Here is a 23,711-nt window from a genome sequence, read left to right as displayed (position 1 = left end):
GTAAACATTTGGCGCAGAGAAAGGGAGGGAAGGGAGGAGGAAGGGAGGAGGAAGGGAGGAATAGGGTTGGCCGAGGGATGGAAGCCACCCATTGCCCCCTTTTAGCCTCTTTTTGTGTTTTTGTTTTCCCAGTTCTAATGGCGGCTTTGTGGCTGCGTGGAGGATGAGTGCAGCGAGGGCGAGGTATGCAAACACGGCACAGCTTCAATGGCAGCCAGGTGTCTCTGTTGTTCCCACAGCCAGTGTGTGTGTGTGTGTGTGTGTGTGTGTGTGTGTGTGTGTGTGTGTGTGTGTGAGTATAACCTCCGTGTGCACCTTTTGCATATGCACTTAGCAAATCCCTCAGTTCAGTGTGTGTGTGTGAGGCCTCCATGGTCACTGACTCCATTCACCTGAGCCGTCCTTTCAGGCTGTTGCGGGTAAAAGGCTCTTTGGACAGCGTCTCTTCATCACCGCCCACAGCTGCTGTTGACTCAAGCGCCCAGGAATCGCCTCCACGGGTTCACACCCTCCTAACCAGCCTGCCGCACACCAGAGAGCGAGCAAAAGGTCCTGCAAGACCTCAAGGTCTCCAGGATGCAACATTTGCTCTGGCAGCGGTCAGCATAGGTCAGAGGAGGACCGCCGTTAGAGAAGAGGAAGCCTTCAGCCAACAGGATGCTCATTTCTAGCCTCGTCTCCTTGGCAACTAAAGACACATCACAACATGTCTTATAATTGAAGTCAAACTCTGTACGTAGTTTTCTCTCTGCAATGTTCCATCTGTCAAACAGCTAAGAGCCCGTTGGTTCACATACATGACACGAGTAACACGGACTAGAAGCTTCCTGTCAAAGGGAAAACAAAACAGTGGCTTCAGTCGCACAAAGGATCCGTCCTTCATCTCAACCGCTCAGGAATGTCTTCACAGCCTCCTGCTCAGCCGGCCGCACCGCGGCACACGGAGCCCCGAAGGCCGGCGAGGCCACACGCTGCAAACGGTTACGTGTCACAAAACAGACACTGACCCGCTGAAGGTAACTTCTTGTCAGTATTTCAACCAAAGGAATGCGTTTAAATTGTGTAGAATAACGTGGACGGTCTCTGTTTCAGAGACTCACTGCGTGTTTGTGTAACATGAGCCGGATATTTCAGTTTATTGACATTTCTACTGTATGCTGACTTCTCACAATGAGACTCTCATGTGCTTAAACAAAGGTCGGGTGGAGAAAAACACCACGACATTTTCCCAATGTTTTTACTAACTTTATTATTTAAAAGATTATTAGTTATTTCTAGGGTTGGAGAGCATTTCATGAAGAAGTGACATTTCTTTCCTGTTCAGCCGACACTTGGTCACTGATCTGCTCTCTATTTTCTCTCCACCCAACCTCCCCCCACCTCCTCAAGTCAATCAACTTCACAGGGGAACCGAATGGAGGAGACTGTAATCTTTGAGATAAGAAAATGAGTCACATATTTGACTTTTACAGCATCTTTTATCCGGACAGTTTCCACTCACACAAACACACACGTTGTGTGTCTGTCAGGGCTGCAAATCCTGCGTACACAACCCCTGCTGTTTGTTTATCTCCACTGAGGCTCACCAGATGTGTGGAGATGCAGTGGATAACTCGGGTCAGATCATGTAGTCACGAGTTACCGTTTACTTTGCAACAACATCGAAACCACAAATTCCTCCTCTGGATTTTGCTGCTCTGGACTTCTCTCCTTCTCTTCCCACAACTCATGAAAACCTTGTTCCTGTGATGCTACGTTGGTCAAAATATCCAACACATGAGGAGGAAGGAGGTCAATTCTGTTTTTTTTCCTGATTTTCTTTCAATTAAATGTTTCTATCTGTTGTGTAAAGTGGTCAAATGAAGGAATACGGCATTAAAGCAACAAAGGCCTGCAGCCACTCCGCTGTCTCAGCATCTTTCTGTGCTAACTTTTAACTCTGTTTCCAGACCCCAAAAATGTGTAGTCAGTTATATAATTGAGTAAATGCTCCTCGGAGTATTGTGCATCACCAGATCCCTGATTTGAGAGCGGTCCAGATGATTCTGGCTTTCTGATTTCCTTCTTTCTTGGAAGGACTCATGTTTCCCCAAAGTGATTTACAGAACATTCAGCAGCTACATATTCAGACATTTTCCTCTTGCTTGTATTTGAGCGGACTCGACTCCAGATTCCTCCACCTGCGGGTGGTGCATTTGAGTCCAAAGTCCTTTAGCGTCCCGGGTGATTGATGCCTGCGCTGACACACCAACTGCAGCTCTGAGGACTGGAGAGCTGCGTTAACATGCTGCTAAAGGCCGGAGCTGCTGCAGGCTGTTTATTATCATCTCATTGTGTTGCCTTGTCCTCCACCCTTTGGCAGCTTCTCCATCCCCTCGTGAGTCACGGAGGGCCTTCAAACCCTCCGCCTGCACGCACCTCGCGTCCGCCCGTCGGCCCCCCACGCGGACACGTTGACGGACGCGGTTCTCCGTCGGAGGGCTGCAGCTCCTTAGAGGACGAGAGCTATCGTACGGAAAGATACCGTTAAATTACACCATCCTGCTTCGCCTGGATTCGATCCTTAAGAGAAAAGACCACAGAGCGTAGATCTACATCTTTTAATGGCAACAATAAATCGATTACATCGGGAAGAACAAACTGTTCCCCTTAATGACAACAGACTGTACAAGATTGTCGATACAAAGATTATCGATAAAGTTTTGTATATTACGCCCGTACGTATAAATACAGTATCTTACAATGACATGAACACGGTATTTGTTACATAGCTCATGACTCATACAACACAAAATCCACTCATGCAGTATAATGCCCAATTATATGAAAATAAAAACTATTTTAAAAGAAAATAAATTAGAAACTTTCTTTTTAAATCTTGAGACAATTATTATCATCATTTATAATGTAAAGTGGGCCAATTGGTTTACAAACAGTCTCACTAAATGAGCAAAAACGTTCAAAAACGTTCATGCTAGTGGTTCGAAAGTCGCTTTAGTGGCAGTCGGTTCGCTTTGACACGTGAAACTAAACATTCACATGAAAGAAGGGGACGTTTTCACAGAAGGGCCCAGCCGAGGGGACAGAACTGTCCACAAACCAGCTGTTCACCTCCACAACAGATGTTTCCAGACAGCGGAGACGGGAGGACAAGCTACTGATGCCGTAGTTCAACACCTACATTGTGTTCGCATCGTTTCTGGAGAGGAAATGTGTTTTTGTCACTCGGCTGCTTTGGGATCGTTACAGGGAGCTTTTTCTCTGCAGACCTTCAACAGGAAGAAGAACCAGCATGTGACAGGAAGTGATATATTCAAATGCCCCGGTGACTGCTTTAAAATACGTTACATGCCGAGCAGCATTCAACCTTTCGGTCATTTAGCATGACTTTTATCAACTGGAACCTTTTGTATTGTTTCACTCTCTGACTGAGAAGACTTCTGAGATTCGATTAATTGAGTAACTATCAGAGCTCTTTGTAGATTATCTGGCAGGAAACTAACCTGTGTTAGTTTAAAGCGGAATTCCCTCATTTTACCTAAAATTTTCCTGATCAGAGCTTCTTTATCCCCAAACACCCCCTTTGGATGGACCCCCCCCCTCGCCGTGTGGAGACCAGGCCTTTGGGAGGACTTTAAGTCAAGGAGCTCAGGATGAAACCCTTTCACGTCCTCTAAATCTCATAAGAGATCAACGGGAATCTGTGACACGCATCCAATAATCCGCCGGCGATCCGTGAACCCTGGAGGCGATTCTCCGAAGGCGCCTCGTCGCACCGAGGAGTCGGCGATGACCCCTTCGCGCGCGACGAGGAGGAGGAGAACGACCTCCTCGAACAAAGATGAAAAGGCGACAACGTTGAACAGGAAATGAAACCTTTTCTGCGGGAGGAAAAGGCGCACGGACACCAAATCGCACCGGCGCTCTGCTGAGAGATTCATGCGGCGGGACATTTTTATTTAACGCAGAAGAAGAAGAAGAAAGCCGCAGCCTTCGCTGCCTTCATCCCCGTGTTGTACGGCTCCGTCGCTGAGTTATACTTGGAAATCAAGCGGTTACATCACATACGTGCTATATTGTTCTTTATAGATCACCCGGGATGAAGTTTATTATGTCTCAGCGCCGGCGAGCGTTTCAGCCGTAACGGAGGAGGTTGTGGTTGTATCCAAAGTACTAAAAGACGCGTTTGGGTGAAACTAAAGAAGGGTTTGAAATACAAAAATATTCTGTATATCCAAAGGTTTTCAATAAAACACTTTGGGGGGGTTTTCACTGGATCGGCTCCCAGATTGACCTAAAAACCGCCCGGTTTGTCTTCTCTCTTTACATTCTTCATTGTTTGTGTCCTGAATGAGGCGACGCGACGTCACGGCCGCAGCAGCAGGAGGACGAGCGGCGTGACCCCGTGACCCTCCGTGCTCCTTCGCTCCGCCCGGCGGCGTGGACTGACGGGAACGAGTGTAAGGCGTGCACGTGGGGCCGCGGCGCGTGCGCTAACACTGGTAGTGGATGTGCTGGTGCTGGTGCACCTTCCCGTCCACGTGCGAGTGCGTGTGCGTGTGTATGTCCGTGTAGATCTTCGGGTAGACCTTGGGGGCCCCCGCGGCGCCTCCCTGAGCCAGCAGCAGCTGCTGGCGGGCGACGTAGTCCTCGTACGAAAGACAATCTTTGTCCCCGTTGGCCGGCTGAGGAGGCGGCGCCGGGCCGGCTCGATCCCGGTTGGCCGCTGCGGGCGGACGCTGGCCGGCGGGGAGAGCGGAGGAGGAGGAGGAGGAGGAGCAGGTGCGCTTGGATTGGCAGAACCACAGCAGGGCGGTGCCCAAGATGAAGGCGACACCCGCAGGAATCCCGATGATGACGGGCCAGGGGAGGCTGGGCGATGTTGCCGTGGGGACGGCGTTGTTCTGAGGCTTCAGATCTGCAAAGAGAGAAGAAGGAAGTGACGACAGGAGGTGAGAAGCCGTTAGCTAGCCGTGGGCTAGCATGTTAGCAGCTTTGCACACTTTATTTCCTGCAAAGGTCAAGAAGCTGAGGAGGATCTTTGATTTAGTTTCCATGGTGATCTGCGATGACGATTGAATAAATCACCCTCAATAACTTTGTCTTCCTCACTTAAATGTTAATTTTATTTAGTTATTTTAACTTGTTTATCTTGTATTTGTACAAAATAACAATAATAATTTTGTAAGAGCTGAAAGTGACATCTGATGCTGGACTTCTGTCGAAACATATCACTGTATGTCCATCAACCTCAACTATGATGTTCTCGTCGGGTGTCTCATGGCCGTGTGGCGGCTAGCGGCTAGCTGCTAGCTGACCTGGCAGCACCGTCAGGTAGGCGCTCCTGAAGCTGAAGCCCATGGTGTTGGCTCCCAGGCAGATGTACATGCCGGCGTCCTCCTCCTTGGCTCTGGTGATCAGCAGCTTGTTGAGGTAGGACCCGTCGGGGCGAGACCACACCTCCCCCGCCGGCAGGACCACGAAGCGATGGTCTCCCACCTGCACACGGGAACAGAGCGCACCCGTCAAGAGCGGCTGACCCGCCTCGGAGCCACGAGGGAGGCTGAACCCGCCGCGCACCTCTATGGTGGAGTTGAAGCGGTCCTCGTCCCCGGGCTCCACTCGTTTCAGCCACTGGATGACGGGCTTGACGTCGCTGCGGACTTTGCACTGGAAGGACGTGGTGCCTCCGTAGTCCACCGTGGTGTTGACGGGGTGGGTGCCCGTCAGGACGGGCTTGGAGTTGGTGCGCTCTGAAGAAAAGAGAACCAGAATACGTCTGTTCAGCAGCACATCCGCCCTCTCCGCTCCACATACACCTCCGTTTATACAGCGGGAACAAACACACCTGCCATCGACATTCGACAGGCTCCTTCTCACTATCTGCCAATGCGATCTCACGAGAAGGAAACCCGAGGAAAGAGCAGGTGAATGTTTTTACCGGAGGAATTTGCTCGAGACTCGACTTCCTGGTCTTTGTTTCCCAAGCATGTGTGAGGGACACGAATCGACTTTGTGTAAGGAGCTGCTGAAGGCATCTGGCAGACAAGCAGCCGGCACCGAAGAGCAGAGAAACCAGACGGCCAGAACTCAGCTAACATCTCAATAGAAAAGGAAAAAGAAGCAAGAAGCTTTATTTCAGGTGCTCAGGAGGGATGACGAGTGGGGAAAATGCATTGAATGCGTTCCATGAGATGATAGATGCTCATATATTACGATTACTCCCTGATTATATATATATATATATATATTTATTTATACACACGTTCATCGGTTGGGTGAGAGATCGATCACTTTTATCTGTGAATGAGTGACAGCCGAGTGAATCTCTAGCGATGGAGACGATGTCACACTCGACACCCGCGAGCAGCGTTTGGATTTACTTCCTTTTGGTTTGGCTGTTATTTAATGTACAGCAGATGTGGAGAGTAGAAGGCAAAGGAGGTGGTCTCCTCTCACACACACACACACACACACACACACACACACACACACACACACACACACACACACTCCTCGCCTGCCACAGAAGCGAGCGCTCTGCAGGACGTCCATGCCGGACGGGCCTCACACGATCTTGTGTTCCATGTTTTGTTGTTGTCAGACACTTTTCTGCCAAGACGTGAAATCAGCTAAAACAGCCGTAAGTGCGGATTTAACTTTAAGTAGAAGAACACGTGCCGCACGTTGTGCTGAAACATTGAATTGCCGAGTGAATTATTAGATAACTGGATAATAAAATGTCACTATCAAGCAAAACTGCACTTCTCTTTTTGCGTGACTCACGTATGACTTCCACCTTGTAGGTGGCGTTGATCTCTCCGGCCCTGTTGGACACGTGGCACGTGTACTTCCCGCTGTGCTCGGGCATCAGGTTCCTCAGACTCAGCGTCCACTTCTTCTTCTTCTGCCCGTCTCCGTCTCCTCCCGCGGCGTCCTCGTCCTCCAGCGGCCGGCCGTCCTTCAGCCACGCGATGTCGGGCCGGGGGTTCCCGCTCGCCGTGCACTTGAGGCGCACCGAGCTGCCCACCGGCCGCGCGATGACCCGCTTCCTCATCTTGGAGGGCTGCGTGAAACGTGGACGCACTGCGGGGGGGGGGGGGGGGGGGGGGACAAGGGGAAGGGAGACCGTGAGAAGAGAAGGACATCCGGCGGCCGCGTGGTGGAGAAGGCGTAGGACGTAGACGCCGGTGGTAGAAATGGTCTGATGTCCTGAACCCTCAGCTGTTCTATTGGAGGCGATTACTCATCTGGCATCTTCTGTTCGCCAGTGGATTGGTGGCGTGAAAAGACGCCTTTGACATTAGGAGCATCGTCTCGGTCTGCCGAGCCTGAAAAGCAGACCTGTCAGGACGCACGTGTGAGTGGCGTCAGGCAGAACGCTGTAACAGCCCGTTGGCAGCGCGCCCCTCGGTATAAACAACCTAATTGGCCGTAATAAACCTCGTTGTTTGTTTAAGGAAAATGTTGAAATCACTTCCTTTTCCCTCTGACACTCGTATGATTTATCGGCTTTTGTCAAACAATCCCACGTAAGCGTCCAGCTTCTAAATCCGGAGTGGAGCTGTTAATAAGTCTTTCAACATATTATCTATTCAAATACACATTCCCCCACTTTAAAGAACTCAGAGACATTCAAAGTGGAATCAAAATGACTGCGGCGGCGAGGCAGGAGAGGAAATCATTCCCAGGAGCGCTTGATTTTCACCTCCCTCATGTTCTGGCCCCAGCAGATAGCCATCAACCGGGGCCATAAATCTCCCTGCAACTACTGCCGTTGCGCCCGTTTCTTTGGACACGGTTATTATTCCAGCTCTCGGTAAGAGTTATGTGACGGGGGAGATTTCCCCTCACGCTACGACGTGGAGTAAAGTTCCCGTCAGCCCGGCGGGGAACTGGACGGGACGGCGGACAGACGGGAGGTAACAGAAGGTGGAGGGCGAATAGACGGCTGTGCTTAATGCTTCATTTGACCGGGTGGAGCGATTGGGGAGACGAGCCAAAGGGAACTGAAATGAACTGATTTATTCCGCTGAACCAACATGAATCAGAAGAGAAGAAAACAGATGGACGGAGGCCGAGAGAAGTTCAACCTCAGGTCAGCTGGCGCAGACTGACAGACCGCTACAAAGAGACGAGAAAACTGCGTCGGCGGCGAGGACGTTGAGAAGAGCGAGGCGAAGACGGAGTTAAAACGATCATAAAAGTGAGGGTAAGCGAGGAGAAAACGGGAAACGCGGTCAGAGGGCGAGAGGGTGCGAGCCAGCGCGGAGAAAAGGCCTCGCCGTGTCTCTCAGGGGCCTCCTCAGCGCCGACCTCACCCTGCAGAAACACTACCGCCCCCCCCCCCCCCCCCCGCGGAGCGCCTTTGATCAGAGAGACGCAGGGGGAGCGTGTGAGGGAGACTCGGGCCTCGACTTCTGCTAAGTGAGTCTTTGCTGAGACAGCTGACCTGCACAGAGCATGTGGACGATAATGGACGCATCCACGAGGGAGCGGCGAGCGGAAAGAGGCAAAGAAGGAAGGAGAAAAAACGTTTGTGCACGTGCGCCTTTCTGCAGGAGGAAGAAGGGGAATAAAGAGAAGCAAAGACAGATCCCACCTCACACGAATAGGAGGCCCTCCAATTAGATGAGCAAACAATGTGTGTGGTGTCCCTTCCATCCCTCCGTCTCCTCCGTCTCCTCCTCACATCACGTCTACACGCATGCAGCGGCGGGGCGAGAGACGTCGGGAGCGCGCTTACCCAGTTTCCCTGCCAGCTCGGGGGCGCGTTCGGCGTCGACGGCGGCCGCTCCGGCTCCGCCTCTCGAACCGGAGTCATCTGGGGACGGAGAGAGAAGAAGCGCCATTAGTGAAACGACTGACGGCGAGTAGCTCGACGCAGCAGACTCCAACCATGACGGACGGGTGACGGACGTTGGACGACTCGTTGCGGACTTTAATGCCACCGAAGAAGCAGAATCAGAGATCGGTGTCCCCGAAACAAACGAGGTATTCACCACGTCTCAGGACACGATGAGCTTCTGGGCGGATTCTTCTCCCTCAGCATGTTCTTCTCAAATGGATTATGAAAAAGACACAAACATCTGTCTGAGCCTTCACGCTACGGAGCGCTTCAAGATGGAAGCGGCGTATGCGAGGGGCCCTTTGAAGGGGAGGCGGCTCGATACAGAGCAATAAGAGGTCTGTCAAAATAACTTGGCTTGAAGCTGAACCTTCAACCAGAACCTGATGGGAGTCATGGAAAGAAAGACGAAGAGGGAAGCAAGCAGCCTGGGACCCCCTGTAGCAACACGGGAGGGTTTGTGTATATATATATTTATATAAATGAACACTTTGATCTGGCATGTTGGCGCCGTTGGGACGACCCGACCTCTCCGATGCCAAACGTCTTCAGAGCCTCGCGGCCGATTGGGAGCCAAAGACGGCCTTCTGAGCGCAAACGCGAGGCCGAGCTCGCGTCCTCTATCAATAGCACGCAGGCCGTGTGTGTGTGCGCACGAGAGAGCGCCGCCCGGATTCCTGCGTCGGCGCACGTGCGTGCGTGTGCACGGGGCATTTAACTAAGTGGGTAACTCGAGGTGCAGGTATTCCCGTTTCACCTCGCTCCCCCTCGCGCCACATGCACGCCGCGTCCTGAGGAAAGGCAGCGCGTTTGAAGCCGGGCGGCATTGGGGGTCCGAGCTAAGGGGGTCCAGTGCAGCCAAGGCATCAAAGCATTAACAGAAATGTAAAACATGCGCAGCAGCTGAGTATTGTGCTGCAGAGAGCTGCAGTTTGTCTTCTGCAGTGAAGCGGTAACAACATCTCTGAGAGACTGTCAGCGCGCGAGACACCCGGCGAGTCAGTGCAGCGCCTCTTCTTTCTGCTCCAGTGCCAGGTTGTGTGTGTGTGTGTGTGTGTGTGTGCGTGGTGGGTTTTTGTTTCACTGATCGGTCCAAGCTGAACACACTCGGCGTAGAAAACATATTCCCTCCCCACTTCAGGTGTTTTTAATAAACAAAATGTTTTCTACTGATCTCGTTCCACCTTCTAATGTCTGGCCAGATACTTTGATTACTGCAGCCAATACACACACACACACACACACACACACACACACACACACACACACACACACACACGCACAAGTAAACATACACAAAAGTAAAAGCAAGCGTTTTTCCAATATCAATATATATATATATATATATATATATATATATATGTATATGTATATATATGTAGATACACATCCAGTTCTTTGCAGCTTTCCAATAAGGATTCCGATCAGGGCCAAAAAAACTCTTACTAGGAGCTTTTGAACAGTACAAAGACTTTTCAGTTTAAAATCACTGACTCTCCTCACACTTCTGCTCTTCTCAATGTTCTCTCTCTTTATCTGGGGGGGTGAAACCCACAGCGCGCTACATCTCACACCTTCAGTGGGGGGAACTCCTGTGTGGCTGAGTGTGTTTGAATAACCCCTTCTAGTATTTACATTGAGCTCTGTAGAGAAAAGGCAGCCAGACAGAAATATGAGTCCCAACACCCCAGTGTGTGTGTGTGTGTGTGTGTGTGTGTGTGTGTGTGTGTGTGGAGGGACGGGGGGGGGGGGTCAGTGTTTTCCTAAAGGGTCGTGTCCTTCCAGGTTTTAATATAGAGACACTGGATATGTGGACAGAGCCTGTGTGTTCATGCTTGTTGCATCAGGGCCAAAACCAAGTAGACCGCGTTAGTCCTCTGGACCGACCACGCTGAAGGTCTCAGGCTTCACCAAGTAGACCGCATTAGTCCTCTGGACCGACCACGCTGAAGGTCTCAGGCTTCACCAAGTAGACCGCATTAGTCCTCTGGACCGACCACGCTGAAGGTCTCAGGCTTCACCAAGTAGACCGCATTAGTCCTCTGGACCGACCACGCTGAAGGTCTCAGGCTTCACCCGTTAGACCGCGTTAGTCCTCTGGACCGACCACGCTGAAGGTCTCAGGCTTCACCCGTTAGACCGCGTTAGTCCTCTGGACCGACCACGCTGAAGGTCTCAGGCTTCACCAAGTAGACCGCGTTAGTCCTCTGGACCGACCACGCTGAAGGTCTCAGGCTTCACCCGTTAGACCGCGTTAGTCCTCTGGACCGACCACGCTGAAGGTCTCAGGCTTCACCAAGTAGACCGCGTTAGTCCTCTGGACCGACCACGCTGAAGGTCTCAGGCTTCACCAAGTAGACCGCATTAGTCCTCTGGACCGACCACGCTGAAGGTCTCAGGCTTCACCAAGTAGACCGCATTAGTCCTCTGGACCGACCACGCTGAAGGTCTCAGGCTTCACCAAGTAGACCGCGTTAGTCCTCTGGACCGACCACGCTGAAGGTCTCAGGCTTCACCCGTTAGACCGCGTTAGTCCTCTGGACCGACCACGCTGAAGGTCTCAGGCTTCACCAAGTAGACCGCGTTAGTCCTCTGGACCGACCACGCTGAAGGTCTCAGGCTTCACCCGTTAGACCGCGTTAGTCCTCTGGACCGACCACGCTGAAGGTCTCAGGCTTCACCAAGTAGACCGCGTTAGTCCTCTGGACCGACCACGCTGAAGGTCTCAGGCTTCACCAAGTAGACCGCGTTAGTCCTCTGGACCGACCACGCTGAAGGTCTCAGGCTTCACCAAGTAGACCGCATTAGTCCTCTGGACCGACCACGCTGAAGGTCTCAGGCTCCACCAAGTAGACCGCGTTAGTCCTCTGGACCGACCACGCTGAAGGTCTCAGGCTTCACCCGGTAGACCGCGTTAGTCCTCTGGACCGACCACGCTGAAGGTCTCAGGCTTCACCAAGTAGACCGCGTTAGTCCTCTGGACCGACCACGCTGAAGGTCTCAGGCTCCACCAAGTAGACCGCGTTAGTCCTCTGGACCGACCACGCTGAAGGTCTCAGGCTTCACCAAGTAGACCGCGTTAGTCCTCTGGACCGACCACGCTGAAGGTCTCAGGCTTCACCCGGTAGACCGCGTTAGTCCTCTGGACGTTCCACCATCATAATATTGACGCAGGTGAACCGTGACTCGGGGAGAGGAGGCATTGTTCAGTTCTTCAGATGAGCTGCATCGGGGTGTCAGATGGATGAACTTGGACCCCCTTCTTCGACCTCCTCTGCTGAGGAGTGATAACCCCCCCTTGCTAAATCCCTCCCTGTCATTATAACTCCATCAGGATACTCTGGAAACCACAGAAGCACGTGGATCTTCTGTCGGGAGCCTTTAGTTCCCTGGAGGTGGAGCGGTCTCGTATGTGGGTGAGACCACTCACTTTAGGAACATTCATTTCAGCTCAGTTCACGTCACACGTAAGACATGGTGTGACTTACATACGGGTGCATCATGTGAAACCTGCAGATGTTGGGTGTGAGTTGTGTTTGGTGTACAAAGTACACCGAGGACACTTCGTTTCACAGACAAAGACGACTGACATTTCAGTTCGGTTCGGGATCACAATGCAGAACAATATTGTCTCAAAAACACAAAGAAAAGGAAACTGCTCCTTTATCTATTTCTATTTCCTTGTGTGTATTTTACAGATCAACGGATTAATCAATCATTAAAAAAAGATACTTTTATTAACAATATTATTTACTTTTGACAATATTGGTTCATTTGGATCTCGGCGTTGTCAAAATAGTGACTGATAATTAAAATATGAGTTGAAAGTGTAACTGTGTTGAGATTTTAGTGTGTGCTGTTTTTTCTGCGCGTAAACTCGTCATGTTGTAAAGACAAGACGATGCGCGTTAATACACACAACCGTCCACGTGCACTGCCGCCCCGCCGCCGCACACGCGCGCGTGTGTCACTGCGGTTGAGTCTCCGGCCCGGCGGCCCGATGGAAAGCTTTAGAACTCTGCAGTGACGGCGTGGGGGAGACACGCGCAGAGCGGCCCGCCACGGAGAAACAGCGCCGACCAGACGGGAAGTGACTTTAAAGAGGAGGTCAAAGACGAAGAGACGGAGAAAGCTGCAGAAAGATTTACTGACTGTAACCGCAGAACAGACAACCGAACACTGAAGTCAGCAGCTCCTCCTGACGGATTAACGGCGTGCGCTCGGAACCAGAGGAAGATACAGCTGCATTTCTGAGCTCTGTGCGACGTATTGAACTCACACGCTTTCTGCATATCGACAGCTGAGAGCGCTAACAGCGCTGAGCTCAGGGCGACCTGCAGTGGTCTCAAACACTCCTTTTAAAAGTGGAATAAAACCTGCAATGTTTTAGTCACAATCTCATTCGTTTGCGACGAGAGAGACACTGCGAAGCTTCGTCCGGAGGCCTGAGAGCTGAAGCAGGATCGCAGAAGAAGCACCAAGAGCTCCTGGCACGATGCAGCTTAGCCGTAATGCTAAAAACGACCACTTTGGATGGCGACCAGAGTGACGGGAGGTTCGTAGGTACGGACGGACAAGAACAGACTCAACGTCTCCATCTGGGCTCCTCACGCGTCTTCAACTCGCAGGATGTGATCGCTGCTTTCCGACCCCCCTTCGGGTTCCAGGTGAAGGACTAAAGCCACGTGGAATATAAGAAGAGATGAGACGCTCCAAAGAATGCAGTGAGCTCGTCTGTGGACATCAAGGTCTCGGCCCAATTTACTCTGGTAGTAAAATAAACGACATGACTGCGTCTCTCTTCCAACCACATGGTTAAACGGTGACTAATTTCCTAAAGGAACGGCCCGCGCTTCGTGCTTAAATGCTTCCATTGTTCCACGGCGGCGTGCGGGGAAACGTGTCCGCTCATCAGTAAGACGAGCTCGCTGCTGCTTTCGTAACCTCGCCGCGGTTCTGCTCACCGCTGCAGCGAAAAAAACACACCCAGGATATCCTCACGCTGAACACCTCCGTCTCATCCGACCCACAATCCTTTGCTCTGCGCCTTCTGTGTTCCCTCGCTGCAGAAGTCAACAGTGAAGTCAGACAGCGCTCGGTCTGCGTTGCAGACTAAACAAAAACATTTGTGTGCCGGCGAGGACGGAGTGAAGGTGCAGGAAAATGTGTGTGTTTGACTCTGAGCAGAGCCCCGCGTTTCAGTTTGATCTCGTGCCCAACGGCCTAATTACAGCCACCTGTGTGTGTGCGTTGGCGTGTGTGTGTGTGCGTGTGTGTGTGTGCGTGTGTGTGTGGCTGCAGGAGGGAGGATGGTGACTGTATGAGAAACGATTCCCCCCCCCCAGCATGCCTGAGCCGTCCCGACTCGTTACGTCTTCCACGTGTGTCCATCGTTTTCACCTTTGCTGTATGAATCGCTTTGTTCCATAAAATGATGACATTGTGAAACACGCGTTTTATGGCACGAGCAGTAAATATGAAGAAGATCTCAGCCACAAACATCTGGAGCTCTTGTGTTTCCCTCCTCAGCGATGTAAATGGAGGGCGCCGCTGGCTCGGGATGAAGGTCAGGAAGTAAGTAAGTCTTCTAAGTGAGAACAGAAAACGTTCCCTCGATGAGCCAACGCTTCCAGGTAACGGTCTGAAGCCTCTGTGGATCCTCTTCGCCCGGCTCAGCGTCCTTTTCCACGTCTCTGCAGAGCGGAGCAACCTCTAAAAACAGTGGTGCACTGGTAGAGCGGAGGATCCCTCCCCATCTACAAAAGGACGGTGGCGCTAAGTAGAGAGGCTGCGCCGGGAACCGGTTGGCGGTTTGAATCCCGGCTGCTTCGTGTCCCACGGCGAAGCAAGACTGGCTTCTCCTACCGCAGTTTGCTCGAGAAAAGCAGCAGCGAGGAGACACACGAGGCCGCCGAACGCGTCAGAGCGTCAAATATCAACACAGCGATGAAATAACACACAAGTGGTTCCACACACTCGTAAACGCCACACGCTGGTGGGTTTATGAGTCCTCAAAACATACAGTTAGGGATCAAGTTTTCTCTGTGTGTGTGTGTCTGTGTGTATAACGTGTTGCACGACAAAAGCTTCTGGATGAATTTGTTTGATTTTTCAATGCAAAGAATAAAAGACGACTTATTGCCTCCTCCCTTTCCATGTGCACGTGCACGCGTGTGTGTTCCTGCATTAGTCCATGTGTGTGCAGTGCGTGTCGCCAGGACAGAGGACATCCAGTCAAGGGCAGAAATGATTCAGTGGGATTATTAGAGGACTCACAGGGGGAATGTCACTGTGTGTGTGACAACATACAGCACACGTAGGGAAACTCACAAATCACAGACCCGTATTGAATAATCGTGGTGCTACATGAAGATGGCGGGGGTTCACCACAACAAAAGATCAACGTTTGATGGAAAAAATAAAACGCCCAAAACAAACGTGTTTTTGTGTCTGTCTGACTCACAGAACGAAGACGAATTAAGACAAAGTCAATGTCTGTTTCTTCCAACATATGGGATTGAACTCTCAACTCAACCTGATCCTTGATGGTGTGGACACGTGGAACCTGAGCAGAGCTCAGCGTTGTGTTGACGGCATTCCGAGGCTCCTCTGGGGTGTAAAACGCGCCGTTTGTCCCGGCCGACTGACTTTTGTCCCGAGGTGAGCGCTCAGATATATTTAGCAATCTGCTCCGACCCCAAACCGCCCCCCTTGCTTATGAATTGATCGTCACATCCCAAAAATAGACGATGTCGCCGTCGGCAAAGCGCGGCCTCCTCCCCCCCCCCGCGACAGGAAGCAGAGGCGTCTTCAGCCAGGACGGTTACTCAACATCCCAATGGGCCCATATTCTACCTGCCTGTGAGGTTTGTGCATCAAGTATGTTTTCTCGCGGGTTCACGTTGCATCTTTCCTGAGCAGGCGCTCGTGTAACCTGGTTTCTGTGTTACTGACGACGGAGCCAACGAGGATAATTCACATGAAAGGTGGTTTTAATGCCTTCAAATGTCTCCACATTTTTCACTTGTGCATGGACGCCTTTAGCATGGCGTGTGTGTGTGTGCGTGTGCGTGTGTGTGTGTGTGCATGTGCGTGCGCTCTCCCAGCTGCTGCCTGTGTAACTCTAGTAAACATCAAGGCGGCGTTTTTACTCTGCTGAATTAACGAATCTCTCACATCCTTCGCCACGCGCCGCCTTTGAAAGGCACACCGCCGGCCTCCGCTCGCCACTTTGAACCCTAAATCATTCCCGCCCGCGCTGCTCCTCCCTGTACCAAAATTATGCTGCACCTAAATATCTACTCATTGGTGCTTTTTCTCCCCGTCTGACCTCGCTCTCGTCTCGCGTCCATGAGTTCATGGTCCCCGCTCGGCTTGGAGGTGCGATGCCGGCGGCTGAGGGGGAGAAAAACGCTCCAGCTTCATTATTTCATGTCGCCCAGCGGCCGATTCCTCTCTCGCCCGGCTGCTCAACCACGACCTCCTATAAACTATAACACAAGTACTCACTTCTACTTCTACCAAGTGAAGCAAACGTCACGAGCTAATGTCCAGGTTCTAGATGATCTGTTTCTATAGCTAACGTCCTCTGCTGCGTCCGTCTCCCTGCACGGGTCCGCATGCGTGCTCTCGGTGCCGCGTGTGCGCGTTTCACCTGCGGCCGTCTGCTTTCGACTTCAAAGGCCTCATGCTGACGTCTTTGAAGGAGCGTTTACAACGACGTAAAAATCAAGCCGCTCATCGCCGAGCGCCGCCGGCCGGCGTCTCCGCGCGACTCGGGACCCCGGACGCCGCGGCTTTGTTCGTCCCTCATTTGCGTCGCTCGCAGCGGGTTTGCGGCTTAATAATAACCCCGAATATCCGCCTGCACCCAGCGGGGCGCTCTGCCGCTGCTCGCTCGCCCCGCGAGGGTTCCTCGCTAAGCCAGAGAGCCGACATCAGGACCACGAGAAGAACAATGTCTCTCATGTGCCACACGCATGGACGCTGGAAACCAGTGACGGGGGAGCAGAAGGTCCCACAGCGTCTACACGTCCTCCTTCTGCTCACTTCTTGCGAGGGTTCGGCCTTCAGGGGAAACCAAAAGGCACTGCAGGGCAATCGGCAAGCAGAGGAACGCCGCAGCCTTTGTGAATCGCCCGACGCCGCTTAGTTTAAAGGACTTTCAAAGGGCGGAAAATGAGCCACAGTAGAACGAAACAAATAGCACGACAAAACAGATCCTCAGACCTAAAAATGAAGCAGAAAAGCAGGTACACAAATGCAGAGTGCAGTCAGAGGAGAGGAATGCAGCGGAGAGATTGTGGTCATGGCCAAAGAGCGTGTGCGTTTGTGTGCGTTTGTGTGTGTGTGTCAGTTTTCAGCACGCTGTCACACTGATCAAACTCCAGGCTGATAGGAGAGGCGCCGTAGAACCATCGGCCTGTTTGCCTAAGATCACACACACACACACACACACACACACACACACACACTTCTTATCCACAGGACGCAGCCAAAACACATTGTGTGTGCTTTTATGTGAAATAAGATGCGGGGGGGAATGCAGCGATATTACACAAGTGAGCACATGCCGACACGCACACCTGAGCTGAGCTCCCTGTTGGGCCTCACGTCGTCTCTACGTTGACGTCGTCCGTTTCAAATGACATATAATTTCATTTTCTGTAATCAGGAGGCCTTTGTCTGCCTTTTTCACCCACGTAACATGGTTGAAAATAGCAGCGATGAAAAGGCCTCTGTACGGAACCCCCTGGGGGGCGAGTCTGCCCGCCTCCTGTGACGAGACAACAAGGCTCCATGTAACCCTGATAAGACCAACGTTTGATAAACGTGCAGCCAGTTTTTCCTTCCCCCTGAATGCGAGCGGTCGCTTTTCTTTCCTCCTGCATCCCGCTTGGTGTCAGCGAGGTGGGATCTGAAAAGCCAGATGTGACTGCTGGACTCTGAAGGGCGACAAAAGGAGAGTGAAGTGGGGGTTTTGGGGGTTTGGGGGGGGGGGGGGGTCTCTTCACGGCGTCGTTAAGACATCAAAGCGGCTGCAGAAGATACGGCGCTTTCTGAGCGTTCTCATGGAGAAGAGTAACGAATGAGAGGGAAGAGAGGGAGGAGAGGAGGGGGAGTCGGCGGAGGGGGAGGAGGGGTGCGGCGTGTTGAAGAACCCGTCTCGGGCTTTGAGGGCAGCGTGATGGCAAAGAAAGAAAAAAGCGGACAAAAGTTTGTAAAACTTCAAAAGGATTCTTTTTGTAGCGCAGGTCCTCTCCCTCCTCTCTTCAAACATGTCTTTGCTAATTGCCTGTTCTGCCCTCCGCAGACTCTCCGCTCCCCAGGTCCATTCAAGGAGGGGGGGGGTGGGGGCAGGGGGGTTGGGGTGCAGCAGGAGGCCTAATAACTCGCTCTGGAGGGGAACAATGGAGGCAGCGACGAGATCCAAGCCCTAATGAGAAAAGACTCCTTCAGCTAACAAGCAGGGCGCTCGATACACTACTGGCCCACTACGCAGCTAAGGGGGGGGGGGGGGGGGGGGTAGAATGTGTGTGTGTTTTATGTGTTTTGTGTTTAAACACCTGTCTTTGCCTGTGAAAAGAGACATACAGCAATACAGTCTGAAATCAAAGAAAATCCAAGAAAAGATCAGGAGGCGTGTGTGTGTGTGTGTGTGTGTGTGTGCGCACATTGTAATGTGTGTCGCTACCTCCTGAGGGTAACAACAGCGAACAAATCCTTCAGACCACATAATGGCCCCTAAGCTGCTATTCACAAAGTACAAAGCTCCCTGCGAACTGATCAGACATGAACCACGACAGACACCTCCTCCTCTTTTGTATTTGTTAATCGGTACATCGGTACATGTCCATCCATCCATGCATCCATCTATCCATCCATCCATCCATCCATGCATCCATCTATCCATCCATGCATCTATCTATCAATCCATCCATGCATCCATCTATCCATCCATCCATGCATCGATCTATGCATCTATCCATCCATCCATCCATGCATCCATCTATGCATCTATCCATCCATCTATCTATCTATCCATCCATCCATCCATGCATCCATCTATCCATCCATCCATGCATCCATCTATCCATCCATCCATGCATCGATCTATGCATCTATCCATCCATCCATCCATGCATCCATCTATGCATCTATCCATCCATCTATCTATCCATCCATCCATCCATCCATCCATGCATCCATCTATCCATCCATCCATCTATCTATCCATCCATCCATCCATGCATCCATCTATCCATCCATGCATCCATCTATCTATCAATCCATCCATTCATCCATCTATGCATCTATCCATCCATGCATCCATCTATCTATCCATCCATCCATGCATCCATCTATGCATCTATCTATCCATCCATCCATGCATCCATCTATGCATCTATCCATCCATCTATCTATCCATCCAGCCATGCATCCATCTATCCATCCATCCATCCATCCATCTATCAATCCATCCATGCATCCATCTATGCATCTATCCATCCATGCATCCATCTATCTATCCATCCATCCATGCATCCATCTATGCATCTATCTATCTATCCATCCATCCATGCATCCATCTATGCATCTATCCATCCATCTATCTATCCATCCAGCCATGCATCCATCTATCCATCCATCCATCCATGCATCCATCTATGCATCGATCCATCCATCCATCCATCCATGCATCCATCTATCTATCCATCCATGCATCCATCTATCTATCCATCCATCTATCCATCCATCCACGCATCCATCTATCCATCCATCCATGCATCGATATATGCATCTATCCATCCATCCATCCATCCATGCATCCATCTATCCACCCATCCACGCATCCATCTATCCATCCATCCACGCATCTATCCATCCATCTATCTATCCATCCATGCATCCATCTATCTATCCATCCATCCATGCATCCATCTATCCATCCATCCATCCATGCATCCATCAATGCATCTATCCATCCATCCATCCATCCACCATGCATCCATCTATCCATCCATCCATCCATCCATCCATGCATCGATCTATGCATCTATCCATCCATCCATGCATCCATCTATGCATCTATCCATCCATCTATCTATCCATCCATGCATCCATCTATCCATCCATCCATCCACCCATGCATCCATCTATGCATCTATCCATCCATCTATCTATCCATCCATGCATCCATCCATCCATCCATGCATCCATCCATCCATGCATCCATCTATGCATCCATCTATCCATCCATGCATCCATCTATCCATCCATGCATCCATCTATCCATCCATCCATGCATCCATCTATCCATCCATGCATCCATCCATCCATCTATGCATCTATCCATCCATCCATCCATCCATGCATCCATCTATGCATCTATCCATCCATCTATCTATCCATCCATCCATGCATCCATCTATGCATCTATCCATCCATCTATTTATCCATCCATGCATCCATCTATCATCCATCTATCTATCTATCATCCATCCATCCATCCATGCATCCATCTATCCATGCATCCATCCATCCATCTATCCATCCATGCATCCATCCATCTATCTACCCATCCATCCATCCATGCATCCATCTATGCATCCATCCATCTATCCATCCATGCATCCATCCATCTATCTACCCATCCATCCATGCATCCATCCATGCATCTATCCATCCATACATGCATCCATCTTATCGATCCATCCATTCTGCACCTTCTTCTGCTGCCATGTGACGTTTCCACAACATGGCCGACAAAAGCCTCTTTAAAATATGGACTACAAATCCCCCATCCCTGCCCCCCCTCCTCCCCCCGTGTCCCCCATCTCCCTTCTAGTGTAACTGTTGGACTAACATTGAGTTCTGTCTTAATTACATTAAACAAACGGAACTGAGATAATTCACCACATCCACAAACGCTCCTCCTCACAGTCGTCCTGCTTGGGGACGGACTGTACTTCATGACGTGAGTAATAGAGACCAAATGACCCGTGTTCAATTTGGCTCCATTTGTTACTTATTACACTTGTTTTTTTGTGCTCAGCGGATGCCCGACAAGCCAAAACACACACAGGGGAGTAACGCCACGGAGCCGCTGTGGAAAGCAAGAGTGAAAACACGTTTGCTTGAGACTTCGAGAACAGCTGCCAGATGAAGCCAATTCCACCCAAAAACTGAATTTACACTGTGAACACCAGAAGCAGGAGACATCTCGGCAAAACCACGTCTATATTTTCTGCTGTTTAAATCCTACAAAGAAACCACAAAGGTGGTGCGAAGTGGGGGCGAGTCCACAGCACCTTCGTGGCGTCGGAGACGCTTGGGGGGCTTCAAGCCTCGGGGGGGATGTAAACTCTCCTCAACCATAGAAAAGGGTCCATTCCTTCTCTTCTGGGGTGGATTCTCCTTTCAGGCCTCGCTGACTGACAGGCGGCCTCTCGCACGGAGAATTAAGAGTTAGAGCTAGCAGGGTATTTAAGAGCCATTAGGGTCTATGGGAGCTGGATGCAGGCCACGCTCACACACACAACACACACACACACACACTAATGCACATTCACAAATGTAAATGGAGCATGAAGGCAAACCGAAGAGGGAAGAATGAAGAGCTGAAAGATGCTCTGGAGAAAAGACATCTTCCTCCGGCTGGTGGACCGAAGAGAAATACGACCAGGGGGGGTTGTGAGAGAGCGAAAGGGGGTTAAAGAAGGTGAGAAGGAGGGCAAAGGGAGACGGTGACATGCTGAGAGCGACGTTCGATGGTCCACGGGGCCGATTCATAGGAAAGGATCTTCTCCCGTTGGTGTGTGATGGCCAGCTGATGTTCGCGGTCGCCAAATGCTTCAGATGTCAACAGTGCACCCCGTCGACCAATCGGTGCGGAGATCCCGCCTCCCGCCTCTGCTCTCTTGCGTGCGTTTCCAAATGCAGCCGACAAGAGCGTGACATCTGGACCCGTTGGGACGTTCCCCCCAAACCTCCGCCGGGATTCTCCTTGTTTTCTCCCCTGACGTCTTCAGACACGAGCCAGGAAAAAAAACCCCAGAAGCTTTCTTCTGTTCTCCTCCGTGTCTCCGTCCTGTCCGCCGTCTTTCCGTCTCTTTGCTGGAAGTGAAGCGAGGCAGAACGAGAGGATGTGGGACAGACAGCCGTGAAATAGGGGCCTCTGAGGGGTGTGCGATCGTGTTCACATCTGTCTGCGACGTGTGCGTGAACGAAAGAAATGACCAAAGGTTTTCCTGCCCCGTCTTGTTGAAATCTGCAGCTCGCAGATCTTTGTGTGTCCGGTAACTCCACAATCCCCACGTGCCTCTTCACGCAGCATAAGCATGATTTCATCTCACGTCTCCAACACGCACAAAGCACGATGCATCGTCAAATCAGAAGGGTGAGGATGATCCGGCTGGATGCCGGCGAGGGCGACTCTGTAGCTCCAGAAACCACTCAATGATTTATTTTTCATGTTCTCTAAACCATTGGGACCCCCCCAAAAAACCAGAAACCCCTCCTGGGCCTCAAACCCTCAACTGGGCACCAACAGAGCGGCTCCTGCACACCAGCTCGCCGTCTCCTCCGTGCATTTTTCTGCCATTACCGAGAAAGCGCTGTGTGTGTAACACGAGAGGAAGAATCACACACACACACACACACACACACACACACACACACATATATATGCACACACACACATATATATGCACACACACGCTCAGCGCAGCTGCCCCGGTGTGTTGGTAAGAAGGTGGGTGGAGGGAGATTGGGTAATTTGAGATAGTGTTAAAGCACTGTGCAATTACACACAGGCATACATTTACTGTGTGTGTGTGTGTGTGTGTGTGTGTGTGAGTGTGCGTGTGTGTGTGACTCACACCAATTAGCCTGCAAACCTCGACCACCTCGACATCCTTTCCAGACGAGGCTCCAGATATCTAAATTAAAAACGGCGTAATGTGAGAACACAACCTGATCGAGGGCAGAACGTCGACACACACACACACACACACAAACGCACACACACACACAAACGCACACACACACACACACACACACACACACACAGTGAGTGAACTGGATGTAAACGATTTAAAATCCTTAATGATGCTTGAGCGGTGGTGTCAGCGCGTCGCTCGCTTTAGGCGAGTGAAGCAGCGTTCGTGGCCCCCGAAGCCGCACAGTTCACTCTCCAAAACAATCCTCCTCCAAGTGGCGTTTTGTGCGCATTCGTCCAGTTCCATCTCTCGCTTCCATTCGTCTCATTTCAGCATTCATTACGTCTCCGCCGCTTGACGAACATGAATCACGCACAAGTTAATTCATTCAAACGAACGAGTGTCCGTGTTTAATATCTCTCTGCTTCTCTTTTCCTCTTTGTCCGGCAATTATGGCCAGATGTCAACTGCTCACCACAAATCATCACGCCTGTCACTTATGAAGACACACACACACACACACACACACACACACACACGCGCACACACACGCGCACACACACACACAATGAAACTACGCGTCTCTCTCGCCTCATTGTCGCCACATCTGGTTTGAGCTTTACATTTTCTATCATGGAGGTGGACAGTTTCTAAATCTGGGGACAAACAGGGACAGCAGAGATAGAGAAGATGAAGAGACAGAGACAGAGAGGGGGGGGGGAGGAGGGGGGAGGAGGGGGAGAGTATGAGAGCTCTCATGGAGTTCACTTTTTTGAAGGACATTGAGGTTTGTTAGTAGGAATAGAAGAATTCTGCCAGTCTCACTTTACTGGTGGTCCCATAAATCTGCATAGACACACACACACACACACATAGACACACACACACACACACACACACACACACACACACCTCCATACAGT

The 23,711-nt window shown here is 51.1% G+C and overlaps 1 protein-coding gene and 1 long non-coding RNA gene across 11 annotated transcripts in view; one reads left to right on the top strand and one right to left on the bottom strand.

The window, feature by feature from the left end:
- Positions 1-409: 409 nt before the first annotated feature.
- Positions 410-1,900, top strand: LOC144406261 (uncharacterized). The gene is made up of 2 exons (XR_013467474.1): positions 410-1,016; positions 1,390-1,900. It is a non-coding gene; the product is annotated as an uncharacterized LOC144406261 (long non-coding RNA).
- Positions 1,901-2,586: 686 nt separating this feature from the next.
- The window catches only part of fgfrl1a (fibroblast growth factor receptor like 1a), a 34,025-nt gene continuing 12,900 nt past the window's right edge, over positions 2,587-23,711 (bottom strand). For all 10 annotated transcript variants that reach the window (XM_078101718.1, XM_078101726.1, XM_078101723.1 and 7 more), the window contains 5 exons: positions 8,747-8,824; positions 6,787-7,086; positions 5,581-5,753; positions 5,319-5,499; positions 2,587-4,918 (listed from right to left, as the gene is read on the bottom strand). In XM_078101718.1, the coding sequence (XP_077957844.1) occupies positions 4,494-4,918; positions 5,319-5,499; positions 5,581-5,753; positions 6,787-7,086; positions 8,747-8,824 (1,157 nt within the window). In that variant the 3' untranslated portion in view covers positions 2,587-4,493. The remainder of the gene's footprint in view (positions 4,919-5,318; positions 5,500-5,580; positions 5,754-6,786; positions 7,087-8,746; positions 8,825-23,711) is intronic.

Source organism: Gasterosteus aculeatus, chromosome 4 (assembly GCF_964276395.1).
Source record: "Gasterosteus aculeatus chromosome 4, fGasAcu3.hap1.1, whole genome shotgun sequence".
Classification (NCBI taxonomy): Eukaryota; Metazoa; Chordata; class Actinopteri; order Perciformes; family Gasterosteidae; genus Gasterosteus; species Gasterosteus aculeatus.
The sequence above is the reverse complement of the archived record's forward strand: the minus strand, read 5'-3'. Positions and strand labels throughout refer to the sequence as shown.